This window comes from Rhagoletis pomonella, unplaced genomic scaffold (assembly GCF_013731165.1).
Source record: "Rhagoletis pomonella isolate Grant_MI unplaced genomic scaffold, Rhpom_1.0 Rhpom_scaffold_00017, whole genome shotgun sequence".
Lineage (NCBI taxonomy): Eukaryota > Metazoa > Arthropoda > Insecta > Diptera > Tephritidae > Rhagoletis > Rhagoletis pomonella.
In genome coordinates this window covers 3365605-3380111 of record NW_023458571.1, presented here as the reverse complement: position 1 = coordinate 3380111, position 14507 = coordinate 3365605, and the positions used below count along the sequence as shown (strand labels likewise).

Here is a 14507-nt window from a genome sequence, read left to right as displayed (position 1 = left end):
AGTAAGACTGTTTGGGTACGGTTCGGTTATTTGCACAATGATTTTGGGTTATCGTGTCCAAAAGCGTGACTCGAATCAAAAAATTTTAGCAAACATTTTGAAATGAACCTACCTTCTTTTTATATCATTGTTCAGACTATTTTTTTCATTTTTGAAATTCTTTGACGCTTTAACAGTTTTTTCTCAAATACTATACGTACGTAGGATTTAAAATCAACATTCAAAAATCTGTAAGGTGAGGCTAGTCCCATTTTCGAGATCAACCTCGTCCAAATTTTGTCGAACCGTGTAATTCACAAGCTTAATAGTATCGCTTTATTTTTGTGTTCAAATAGTTAAGTCATTAAGAAGAATTGCTGCGAAACAAAAATAAGTAAATTTTTTATTTGATAACTTATTATTTGTACCACACAATCGGTATCTAATTGGAAATCTTTTGTGGCTTGACTTCTACAAATCTTCCAATCGCAGTCTATCTCACACGCTCACGACATTTTTCAGAATTCGGAATACATGCAAGGCGAATTTATACAAGACCACATGTACTTTGTATTACGGGTGTTATGTCAAATCTCAATTCGCCCCAAAATTTGCATGTATTTTCTTTTTGCTTTTGATGGGTGTGCTACTCGAACATGTATGGCGAAGAAATCAGCTGATCTAACAAAACCACCAAGACGAATTAATAAGGTGGTGTTACCGGCGAATCAGAGTTTTTCGCCGTGGAGAACATTACGTCATAATGCTGTGTTTGCTGGAATTCATAATGTCAATGTGCGTATAATTTGTTAGTGTAATTTTTTCCTTATATACGGTTAGCACTGCTTTATTAAATTCGCCTTGAACATCACCACGTATGAATTCGCCTTGGAATAATGCATGAGTTAATGCAAATGAAGGCTGTTTATGCGGATAAGCGGGCCCGTTAGTCAACCGTATAAGCCCTTTGTGTTTATGTGGCTGTGAAACTTTATTTACATATCTGCATCCATATTTGTACATATGTATGTGTGAATGATATGTGTGCGCCTATTATAAACTTTACTGCGTGTGTACCCTGCAGTGAAAAGCCAAAGCAGTTCGAAAAAATACTAGTTCATTAACTAGTATGTGCCTACCAGTTCTGCAATTTCGAAGAACTTAAGCAATCAGTGACATCTGCTTTGAATTGCCAAAGCCAAAAATAAAACGCAATTAATTGCTTTTCTTACAAATTTCTGCTGTGATGTCACGTGAAGACTACTGGTTCCGGTTCTGAGATCGCAGGTTCGAAGCCGCTTGGAGGTGGTTAAGATTTTTAAACATAAATCAATGTAAGTAAAAATAATTATTTCAATTTAAATATAAATAATAAATTGGAAAATATAATCGCATTGCAGAAAAAAATATATATGGCAAGAAATGCTTGTGCCATGAAAAAAATAAATTTAAAAAAAAATATTTTTTTTCAACTAAATCTAGAAATCACAATAAAAACCCTAAATAAAAAAATAAATAAAAATACAAAAAATGTCCCTGCGCCAGTATTCGAACCTGCAACCTCAGGTACACCACGCAGGTGCTTGTCTTTTCACGGGGGATGAATTGGCAGACTATCTCATCAACTGGTATGATGCTACTACACCTTTTCCAGTAGTATTTCAGAAAAGCACAAATGTATTTCCGAAAACTACAAATGATTTTCAGAAAAACTCAATTAATATTCAGAATAGGCCAAATGTGTTTCAGAAAACCTCAAATGATATTCCGAAAACCTTAAAAGTATTTCAGAAAACCCCAAATGTATTTCAGAAAAATTCAAATGAAATTCAGAAAAGGAAAAATTTATTTCAGAAAACCCCAAATGTATTTCAGAAAAACACAATTTAAATTCAGAAACACACAACAAACACTTTATATAAATAATCTTACAATTAAGTACACAGTTATGAATTAAAGATACAAATGAGCATGGATTCAAACATCGATGTAAAAAATTATAGTTTAAAAAACTAAAACCTCCCTTTATAATTGCCATTTGTACTGTCGTCAGGTATGTAACTTGAAAATAGAAATCGCTGCATCTTTTAGGCGTATCAATATTACATACCTAGTTTCATCCCGAGCTAATAGAAGGAAGGTAAAAAAATACACATTTGGAGTTAGCATTCGAGTGGTATACATAGTTTCATTTGTCTGTGCATAATTTTAAACGATTATACGTACGTGTGTGTATGTGTTAATGTGAAAAAATTAGAATGCTATATGTAATTTGACCATATTTCCGTGCTAAATATTGTATATGTTAAATCTTATATGTACATATGTACTTATGCATTTGGTACAGATTATGCGGTTGTGGAACGAAGAAAATATAAAACTTATAACAATGTGGACTGGCCACGTATTGTGGAGGCTGCCAATAAGGGCGAAGATTGGTCCAGCCTATCATCGGCCTTCGGTGTTAACTACAAGACTGCATAGACTTGGATACAGATAGGCAAGGTAGAGAGTCAGAAGAGAGGAGGGGGGATTGACAAACCAGGTAGCTTCGATGGTACATTGGGTAGAAGAAAACAATACAATTACCCTGAAGGATTTAGCTTCCAAAGTCCAAACATAATTTCGGAAGAATATTTGCACATTAACTGTTGCGAACCCCGAAAGCGTTCATCAAATACCTGTGACAATGAACTCTCCGGAAAATAAGCAAAAACGAGCAGAATAGTAACGGCGTTGACGGAGTACATTCAGCAAAGGAAACAAGTTGTGTACATATACCTTGTGTATACCTACGCAAGAACCGCATTAACAAAAAGCTGATTTGACTCAACACATATTTCTTTCAAACATTTATACCTGTGTCGTTATAGCAAACTTGCTGAAACCGTATTCAAAAGTAAACACAATTGTTATTTTTATTCAATATTTCTTAAAGAATTAATTTGCGCGGTGGACCGAAATGGAAGCGGACAAGAATTCAAATTTGTTATAATAATAATTCAGATTTAAAACGGGCCGTATAAAGAAACCCAGCCTTTTTTACTTCGCGTCAAATGAGTGATTTGTTTATATCTGTTTTCTAACCGATGCACATAGGGGTATTTGACCGATTTAGGCGGCCAAAATTATTTTTATGAAAATTTTAACTCAAAATGCCTAGAAACGACGTATTACGATATTTAAAACTGTAAATGTTTAAAATCAAATAAATAGAGGGGGAGGATGTCCAAGTATTCCGCCAAAAAAACGAAAAAAAGGTGCTTAATGTCGACATCGATAGACTCCATGTTATCGAGGCCCCATTGTAGAAAAATTGAGACCGACGTATTCGTATCGGCGAGGAGAACCTTTATATCTAAGTTAGAACATTAAAAGGGTTGCCACCTGCTTAAAAATTAAACGCTATTAAGTTAAATGAATTACTACAATGTGGGTAACATTCGAAATGGGTTTGAAAAGGCTTTATTTCCAAGAAACGTGTACGAGGGTTACCATCTGTTTAAAAATTAATTTATAAGGTTATAGTTGGAAACTATTTTAAACAGGGCTGCCACCTTTTAAATTTAAAATTAAATACAATGTATATAATAGGTTAAGTTAATTATAACAATATGAATATCATAAATGGGCAAATCAAAAAAACAGGTAACCTTTATGTTATTTAGCTTTATTTTCACTGTTGTAAACTATATGAAGCTGGTTGCTTTTGGATATAATTCATTGACTTATACTTGAAGCCTCAAAAAAAATTTGGACCAATTTGCTGCATAACTTTTGAATTATAGGTGTTTAAATTAAAAAATAATGAAAACAAGTGGATTGTTTTATGTAATTTTTAAAAGGGGCACAATTAGTTATGTCAAATTAGCTTCATATTTTTACTAGAACTTACCATCAAGCAGAGATTTTTTTTCTAAATGTACTGACAACTATGTATTTTCTCCTCTGTAACTCTCCACACTTTTCAATTCAACCCATCTTTAGCTAAACCCCCCCATCCCCCTCCTTTGCCCCTTTACTTTGTTGGGCGTCTTGGCTTGCCTATCACCCCCCTTTACTTATTGAATACATTTAAGGGAAACTGGTACAGTACTGCAGCAGTATTTTCAGTTTATTTTTCGGCAGTAGTAAGTATTTCCAACGGCCACTGCATAGAAAACGCACATTTTCAGCAGGTTTTTTTTTTTGTTTCCAAACTACGAATTGTCAAGCATAACAACCAAGCAAGAATCTCAGCGCCGTTGAGTGGTGTTACATAACTTTATGACTGTAGTTTATTCCTCAAATCCATTAAAATGAGCAAAAATACGATATTTTTCCTAGTCGCTCTGCCGGTACCAGTTTATATTATATTTGTATTAAACTATGTGGATTATATGGTATTTACCTGCTTTACAATTGTCTAATTTAATATAATTAAAAAAATTAACACGATTTAGAGCAGTTTTTTACCACTTCGGCTTGTATTAAACACATCTAAAAACCAAATAATCAATTATCAACACGGTACTTTGACAGTGCGGTGCGAACGAGTGAAAACAAAGAGGGATTAAAAAATAAAGAAATCTAGTCAAGAATTATATTCTCTTCGCCCTATATTCAGTTATAAAAGAAAAATGTGCGTTTTTTAAATTTGACTTTTGGCCGCCTAAATCGGCCAAATACCCCTCTGTGCGATGTGAGAAATAAAAAAGCGATTTGAAAACAAATTCGAGTCAATCCACTGTCGAATTTCTGAGCGTATTGAAAGTTGGTTTATGCTTCCGTTTTGAATCACATCGAACTGGGTCAAGGCGCTTTATGTGTTGGTATAAACAAGGTAATAGACAAAACAAATTTTAATTGGTTTTGTCGCCGAACAAAGGGTCGCTCCCAGTCTGGTACGCCAGCAGTTTTGACGCTGCCACTATCAAGGGGCTCAACGTCCATTTAATTGGGCCATAAGCACATCAGGTGTATTGTATATGGAGACACGACGAGGGTCGTTCAAGAAGAAAAGCGTGGGTGAGTGGGTGAAAGAGCACTTAGACAAGTGGACGAGCATGGGCAACACATTGTCAGATCTGGTATTGGTGTGCCACCATGCACCCTGTCATATTGGGCTTGAGCAAGTAGTTGGCAGTAGCGGTTCGCCCACCCTTCTGCGCTTGGGTTCATACTCGTCCATGCTCAATCCGATATTGAGAACATTTGGGCAAAAATAAAAAAGTTATGTCAAAAGCCATATGGTTATTCCTTCTACCGATGGACCGGGAGTAGTAGAAAGAAGACTGCAATACTTGGAGGAAGTAATTCGCCAATCGAAAGAGACCGTTACTACAGCGGATTGAGCTCGTGCTATCTAGCACTCATCTGTTTTTTTTCGGATGTTTTGGCCTTGCGGGATATGTCTGTTGGACTTTAAAACAGTTCGCTTAAATAAATCTGCTTTTTTACAAGTGTTATCCTGTTTTACTCAATTACAAAAATTGGGGGAGGGGTTAATCGGGATATGAATTTAGAATTCATTATGTTTTCTAAGGGTGATGATAAAAAGTCCATATATAAAAGTGTTCTGGGAATGATTTCTGAATTACATTTGCGTTCTTCGGAATTTAAATTGAGTTTTTCTGAAATACATTTGGCCTTTTCTGAATTTCATTTGAGTTTTTCTGAAATACATTTGGGGTTTTCCGAAATACATTTGAGGTTTTCTGAATACCATTTGAGGCTTTCTGAAATACAAAAACCAATTGAGGTTTTCTGAATATCATTTGGGGTTTTCTGAAACACATTTGGCCTTTTCTGAAAATTAATTGATTTTGTGAAAATTATTTGTAGTTTTCGGAAATAAAGGGTGAACACACCAAAACTGCGACACTTAGAGATTACTACCAGAAACAAACTAGAAGGCTTTGAAATTATTTTTTTTTTGTATTATATAACTTGGAAGTTTAGATGTTATTAAAATGTTGAAATATTAGTTATTATTTGCTCCATATGCAAGTGATCGGTTTCTGCACGACTGCATCATCGACTTTACGCGATGCGCACAACTACTTTGTTTTGCACTCTGCAATATTTTTCACTGTTTCACCTGTTTTCTTCAAGATTTCTTTGACAATTGACCAATATTCCCCAATAGGACGTAGCTCTGGGCTATTGGGTGGATTGCAGTCGTGAGGTACAAAATTGATGTTATTTGCATTATACCACGGCAATGTGTCATTGGCATAGTGACAGCTTGCCATATCCGCCTATAACAGTGGCCTACTACCTTACCTGTTGATAAATGACAGAAAACGCCTTTTGTGGCACTCATCCCGGTAAACTTGATCATTCATTGTCCCGGATGGGAAAAAAGGGCTGCTCTTGCGGCCACAGGAACAACTAGCTTGCCAAACCATGTTGTTTTTTGGAAATTTGGACTTCATTTTCAGCTTACAGCTTTCACGGGCATCTTGCAGTTGTACACAAATCTTGACCTGCAATATAATTTGAATTTTTAAAGCAGTAGGTTTCGTAGGCCATAATAATGCAGTTGTATTTTTTAATTTAGAATTCATACAACTTCCGACTGCGGGATTTCGCTGTAGCCGCTTTACCTTTTGTACGAAAAACTGCGATCTCTGTACGGATTTTGCAACATAACGCGACAAAACCTTCGGATCTCGCGAAAACGCACTAAGAACCTTCCGAGCACTGTTTTTTTCACTTTGACCATGCTAACCCCCGCTCCCTGGTTTTCTCGTAACTGCCAGGCCTTATTTGTACCGATTAAAACCCTGCAAACTGTCGATTAGTGCAATCTTTAATTTTTAGCAATTTTACGTGTACTTAAGGCCAGATCATTTATAAACTCGTGCAAAATGGTTTGTCTCGTTTCTAACTCGGTTGCCATTTATAACTCAACTAGGGATCAAATTCAAATGAAATTTCTTCTACGTCCAACTAAGGTCATGGTCAGCTTATGGTATTTGAATTTCAAAATATTGACCCAAAGTGTCACAGTTTTGGTGTGTTCAACCTTTACATTTCTGGATTTCTGAAATACTTTGGAAAAGGTGTAGTATTTCTACTAGTAGATGCTGATGCATAGTCTGACAATTGGCATCTCGTACGACATCGCAATGTTAAAAATACCAGTCTATAAGATTGAAAAAGGAAAGAACGTGAACTAGTTGGACTAAAACGCAAACTGGTAGAATTCTTGTTCACAATTAGTAGCTTTCCCTGCAGGGTATCAGCTGAGTTATGTCAAGTGTACCATGATAAAAACATAACAAGATAAAACCATTGAGAGACAGTTTGACGTTTGCCAACAATATAATTTAAAAATCAAAACTCAAACTCACACACACATTCCCATTTTCAATCTCAAACAACAACAAGTGCGAACAATTTCATTTTTTTATTCTCAATTTTATGATTTTAGAATGCTGGCAAACGTCAGAAAAAAATCATGGCCGACGAATTGAGAGAATGAATTTACCTTGTAATGTTTTTATCATTGAGTATACAGTTGTATATTCGTAAAAAATTTAATTGATATACTTAATAATTTTTTGTAATGTTTTGTTTTTTTCAATCTTGGCTTAGGGTCTGCAGGAGAGAGTCTTACTCCGCCTTATGTAGCAGCGTTAAGCCCCTTGACTAATGGTATGGCATTTACAACTACTGCCTTGCCCCTCTACACCACAGCACAACAGACCACAACAGCTGGAAAACAAGTAGAAGGTGAGAAATAACCAAGAGTTGAGTTTAGGCAACAATGTAAAACATGCGCGAGTGCAGTACAGTGGGCCGCGGAGGTTGCACCCGCCATGTTGTGTACTCGTAAAATTGAAATTTTACATACATACATAAGTACCGCCCATCGACCAGTTGCAAAACCGCCTAAATCGCTGTTGTGGCAAAAATAATGCATGAAATCTCAAAATCGTTACTAAAACAACAGATTTATAAACTAATTGCAAGAGAAAATATCGCCTGTCAAGGCAATGCCTTCAAAGAAAAACCGTTTTTCGCTCTCCTATAAAATTTTATTGCCGTAAGATAGGCGGTTTTGCAATTGGTCGATGGGCGGTTTTGCAAAAACATCGACGATATATTTATTTTCCAATATCCAATAAATCCGAAATATCAAATAATTATTTATTTCATTTTATTAGTAATAATTTGTATAAATTTAAATAATTCAGTATTATTCCTGCATACATATCGCACAGCGTCTTCAAAAGAGTCACAACTCAAAATTTGGCATTTTTGAAATTATGCGCTAAAAATGTACTTACCTTTCAGCAAAAGCTGTAGCAAATTTTTGTTATAATTTGTAAAAAAAAAAACCTAAGGTTAAGTCCCCCTTGCCCATATTATTACCATGTGCTACGAAATAGTTTTTCGCATTTTTTGACGAACGTATTATTTTGAGTAGTGACTCTTTTGAAAACGGTGTGCGCAATACCTCATATCTTAGGGCTGCCAGACGTCCCGGTTTTCCCGGACATGTCCCGGTTTTAGACTATTTGTCCCGGTGTCCCGGTCCAACCTTAAAATGTCCGGGGTCTCGTCTAAGTGTCCCGGTTTTCGATTCGATTGCACAAATTTTGAATAAAAAATGACTACACTGAGAGAAAAAACGCGTTGTAATATTAAGAAAAATTTTTTGAATTTACTGGGGGAAATAACGCATAGTAAACATGAATATTTTTTATTTGATTATCGTTTTAAAATGTTCGTATTTAAAAACAATACTTTCATACCACGAACACGTGGTTTTGAATCAAACTGAACACTTGTATGCACATTTACATGTCTGGCTGTAGCTGAGTGCACGAAGATGCTTGCCACAATTTGCTAATTTTCAGAGCGTCAGGGTTCAAATCCCATTACAGGCAGCATGGAATTTAAATATTTTTTTTAACTTAATTGTGAAAAAGCTTCCGTTAAGTGCAAAGCCCTTCATTTTAATATTGGCGTAGGTATTTGATTTGAATATTTCTGTACTAAATACTAAAATTTGTATACTTAAATTTATTGCGAGTTGGGTTGGTGCTCTTTCATATGCGATTTTTTTTTTAAATTTAGCACGTTTTGCACAAGCAATAGTTGATGATTAATATAAGTAGGTACCTAAATACGTTAAAATGGCATGCACAGAGTTTTACAATTATGTTAAGCAAAACCCAGAAGTTTTGAACCAAGTTCACAGCAACGAAACAAATGACTGATATTTTAATGTTACCTTGTATTTAATTTTTTTTCTTTCCTGAAACCTAGATTACTTATAAGTACCGTGCCGTACAAAATTATTAGCTCGGAGACTATTTCATTAGATCACAATTTCCAATCAGATCTTTTAGAAAAATTTTGAAAATGTAGCTTTTGAGCCAATTAGTAAAGTGCAAGTCTGAAGTTACCAGAAAATTTCGTTGATTTTTTGCAATTATTTATTTTTTGCGGACGGCGGCTTCTACATACAAAAAAATGTCGAACATAGTTTGTATGGAAGAAACTCTCAGTAAAAACAATACCAAAACTCAACTAAATTTTTTATGGGCTGCGAAACTTCATTTTAAAAATTTTTATAAAAAAATCTGAATAGAAAGTTGTGAATTTGTATGCAAGTTTATTGCATTTTCCCGAGTTTTGCACAGAGTTTAGAAATTCTATTTTTATGTTTTCTGATGTATTAAGTAAAAAAATGTATTTTTATAAGGAACAATAAAGGTACATGAATTGTGAAAATTTCTCTGTGCTTTAGTTGTGATAAATTGTTTTGTTTTGCTGGTGTACGTTGTAATGATCTCATGATCTCATGTTTTTATGTTTTTGTTTTTGTTTGTCAATATAAAATTTTACTACATCATTTCGTACGTAATTTTTCTCAAAACGAAAGGGAAGTGAGCGAGAGGCCTTTCCCACCCTTAAGTGTCCCGGTTTGGCAACGGAGATATCTGGCAGCCCTATCGTATCTGCCAAATGCAATACCACGTATGAGGGGGCATAGAAAACTATTTATTTTGGTTAACTTGTCTCAATGCTTCCCTACTTCACACATTTTATAGTAAATAATTACATTAGAAGCTCTTATTTAGTAAGTTTAGTTAGCAAATCATTCAAACGTTCTAAAGAAAATAAGTTTCTTCGCTCTTTTCGAAATTTTCCGACTATCTTTTGCCGGATACGAGGTATTGCGCGCCAAGCGACGATATGTTTTACCAAAATCAAACAAAGAAGCTTATTCAATATGGAACAAAGAACCACCAAACTTAACACTGTGGGTAATAGCGTAGCCGATATTGGTACAGCTAGAGCTGGTACTTTGAAGCGCGGCCGAAGGTCGCCTACCCAAAAAGGAGTTGTTCGCGGAAAAATATGGCATATGGCATAAACGAATTTTGAAAACTTAAATCATAATTATTTTAATTACACTGTGGAACAAATTCAGGTTAGCAAAAGTTAGGTCGATTCTGAGAGTGAGGGGTGAAAATAAAGCCTAAATTAGAAGACCCGTATCGCGGCGTTTGTTAGTTCGAATTTTTTTTTAGTCGACCTTCGAACTTTGCAGTCAAATGCCGATTTTCAGCATATTGTTTGTATGGTTTTTTGGCTATAACTCGTCGATTAATTGATATTTTTTCAATCTGTTAAAGCCAAATTATTGCTAGAGACCTGTGCAACAATTAAATTTAAAAAAAATTGATTTAGAAAATTTTTGTAGTGCTTATGAAGCACAATGTTGGAAATATTTTTTTTCATGCTTTTTGAACATATTTTCCACAAAACCAAGTATTTTTTGCTTTCTGTTTGATCTATAATATGCTTCTCAGTTTCTTCAATAAATTTCATTTGAAAAGAAAACAATCATAATACAAAACTTGCGTTTCCAGCTTAATATTAATTTACTTCTCATTTCTTATGTACTAATTTTTTCAGTGTTGGTTTTGAAGAAACATTGAAAAAGAAATTATAAAAATATGGAAAAAAATATAATTTTGAAATGTTAGTTACGAAAAGTTTTAAGTAAAAAAATTAAATAAATTAAATTAATGATTTGGCCAGTTGCCGGTCAGCCGGCGGCTGTGGATCAACATCACTGCTCTCTCTAATATCTTGGTCATCGATAATTTCGTCCAACAGATATTCTGGAATTTAATCTTTGTCTTCCCCTTCTTCCTCTTTTTTCTCGTCTTCCTCTTCTTCAAAGGTGTTTTTATACCACCAACAAATTTCAGCGAGTATTGCATCTGGAGATTTCTTTCCTCTGTACCTGAAACGAAAATAGTTTTCAATCGTTAACATGTTTAAATTGTGCACTTTGACAAAGATATTACAAAAATCTAGGAATTCAAAATATGCACTCTCTATAGTAACCTTATTTCAAATGCAAGCGCAGTTTGGTGATAACGTTCGCCTTGCGCATCAGATTCAGTTGGCAACTGTTGAGCGAGTTGATCAAGATGCTGATGCAAGAGTTGAATTTTGTACGACATATTAACCCCAATTCCATCGAAAGCTGCCAACATGTTTGCCGCTACCAGAAATCGCAGAATTTTTGTAATTTCCTTTCAAGGGCGTGGGGTTAGAACCTTCATCAATAAAAATTATCAATTTCATCCAAATCCGACCAACCGATTTCTAGATATAGACTGGTCGAAAAATCGACCTCGGGCCATAAACCGTCAAGTAGGTAAAATACATACATGTTTTGTTTTAATTATTTGTATAAAAAATTTAAAACTTAAACTCAAACTTTATTCTTTTATTCGAAGAAAATGCATTAATTGTTATAATATACCCATAAACTGATACATATATTCTTACATTCTAACAGTTTTGCGCGACTGCAGTTCAGACGTGTATTTCTTCGCTCCGCGCTTATCTGGCTTTTTTAAGCGTTCTTTGTGAATTTTAATTCGCTTTGTTAGTGCGAAACTCATAATATACTGAGATAGTGACTCTTAATAATGTGAATTTCACTGACTCAATATTTCTTAAATGTAAAAATATTCATACAATGCCTTGTCTTTGTGGTCAAAAAGTTGATCGTACACAATCTAAAGTGCAGTGTGCCGGGTGTAAAAACTTATTTCACCTCAAATGTGTTGGTATTTTCCAGGCCGATCTGTACTTCTTACTCTCATCTAATAAGCCGTTTCTTTGCAAAAACTGTATGGATGACCGTCGTTCATCTCTCCGCTGCCCATCCACACCCGTTGGTTCGGGTGGGAGCACTAGTGCTAAAGAATCTCTTAATTCAGACTCTCTAAGAGATGTCTCAAGTGATATCGCTACTGAGCATGACTTTCAATTGAAATCTACACTGCTAACTGTGGTTAAAGAACTTTCTGTTCTCAGGGCAGAAAATGCTCATATCTTGTGTTTGCTAGGTGCTTTGCATGAAGACAAAATGCAGCTAATAAAGAAAAGTGATGATTTGCATGTAGAAGTTCGTGTTTTGCAAACTAAGCTAAGCGACAGGGATGCCGACGTATCGTCGTTGACTGCGGAGATAAAAAGCCTTCGCGGCATTGTTGACAACTTTACTGGCCTCAATGCAAACCGCGGTATTGCTGTTAACAAATGTAAGGAGATGATTGACAATGAAAATCAATCTCTTTTACGCTCTTCTCCATCATACCCAGCCGCCGGCTCTCTGCATGGGACTAATGTTACTGCTGCTCAAGCTGAACAGTGTTTACCTACACCAACGGAAACTCCCTCATCTGCTCCGTCTACTATGTGCACGGTATCGAATGCTGGTCTGCCCCCCAATGGGTCTGCTAAGCGCATGGCGCTCAATACCAATGTTAGCTATGCTGCTGCTGCCGGTACTAACTCAATTAAAGCTAATGTTAACAGCTCTGTTATCACTGCTGCTGGCGCTGTTGTTGATGCCGACGTGGATGTTAATTCTTTGAATGCTGATATTGAATTTGTGCCTGATGCTGGTTCAGAGCCTGCGGTTTTTTCTGGCTCGAATGGTTGGAAAACTGTGCCTCATAAGACGAAAACACCGAAACGTCAACAGGTTGTGGTTGGTCGAAATAAAAACGCTGACCTCGACATTATCGTAAAAATGAAGTGGGTACATGTATCCGCTTTTAAGCCGTCCGTTTCTACTGATGAAATCATCGAGTATGTATCTAAACAGTCCGGTATCGACATTAAACATTTTGCATGCCACAAGCTTATTAAGAAAGACGAAACTTTAGACAAGCTTCGAAGCATAAATTGCAAATTTGGAGTTTCGTATGCATATTATGAAGATATCTTGAAGGCTTCTGTTTGGCCTTCTGGTATAAATGTCCGACCATTCCGCTTTTTTCAAAGGGAAGCCCCTTCGGAAGCGCACAAGTAGTTTGAATTCTGGAAACTGTAGCTCAGCCCCTAAGGGTCTTCAAATTTATTTTCAAAATATGTCTGGAATGCGCACTAAAACCAAAGAGATATTTTTATCAACGTCCCGCGTTGACTTTGATGTCTATGTTTTTGTGGAAACATGGCTGAATGCTGACTTTCATGACGAAGAGTATTTTAATCCATCTTTATTTAATGTATTCAGGAAGGATAGAGATCCGGTGAAGACTGGCCACTCCAAAGGTGGTGGCGTCCTAATCGCCTTAAAGCGCTGTATCCGCTCGTCGTTACATCAATTAGGGAATCTAGATACTCTCATAGACCAAATTTGTGTTTGTGTCCATGGATCGCTTGGAAAATTATTCATTTGCACATCCTATATCCCGCCTAATAGTACGGACTATCTATACAGCTGTCATGTTGACAATATCGTCGATCTTTGTGAGCAGAATCCTGACTCTTCGTTTTGCATTCTTGGCGATTTCAATCTTGCAGATATAGTCTGGTCCGACCTACAAAGAAATGGTTTCCTGACTCCAACACATGTAAACAGGACGTACGAGATAAATTTTCGTGATAGCCTGCTTAGTTTAAACTTAATTCAAATTAATTCATTATCTAATAAGTTGTCTAAAATTCTTGACCTTGTCTTTGTTGATGAAAATTCAATATTTAACTTAGAGGAATGCAGTTTTCCGGTTAGTAAAACTGATATGCATCATGCGCCCATAATTATTTACTTGGAAATGTTTGATAATTTCACTGCAAGGAATATAACGTCTGGGTTCTTTAACTTCCGCGATGCTAACTTTCAGGCTTTCGATATTGCCTTGTCTGAAATCAACTGGCACTCTGTTTTTATTTCTAAGATCGTCTCAGAGTGTTTTGATTCTTTTGTATGCACACTGAATAATCTTTTTTCTAAATATCTTCCGCTGCTGCCGCCTAGGATTCATAGATTACCCTGGTACACAAATAGACTCAAGAATCTTAAAAACAAAAGAAACAAGTATTATAAACTACATAAAAGTCAGCTCGATAATGTTAATCTCAAGGCTAAATATATCTCTTTCACGAGACAATTTAATATCTTGGATAAATTTCTTTATAACAAGCATATTAGTAAATTTGAGTCTGATTTGAAGGAAAATCCCAAAGCCTTCTGGAGCTTCATCCATTCCAAA

At 35.7% G+C, this 14507-nt stretch overlaps 1 protein-coding gene across 2 annotated transcripts in view; it reads left to right on the top strand.

The window, feature by feature from the left end:
• LOC118749520 (CUGBP Elav-like family member 2) overlaps positions 1–14507 on the top strand; it is a gene marked incomplete at its 5' end in the record, with an annotated part of 209154 nt that overhangs the window by 54309 nt on the left and 140338 nt on the right. The window contains 1 exon segment of one of the 2 annotated variants that reach the window (XM_036484325.1): positions 7570–7698. In XM_036484325.1, the coding sequence (XP_036340218.1) occupies positions 7570–7698 (129 nt within the window). 2 annotated transcript variants of the gene reach the window in all.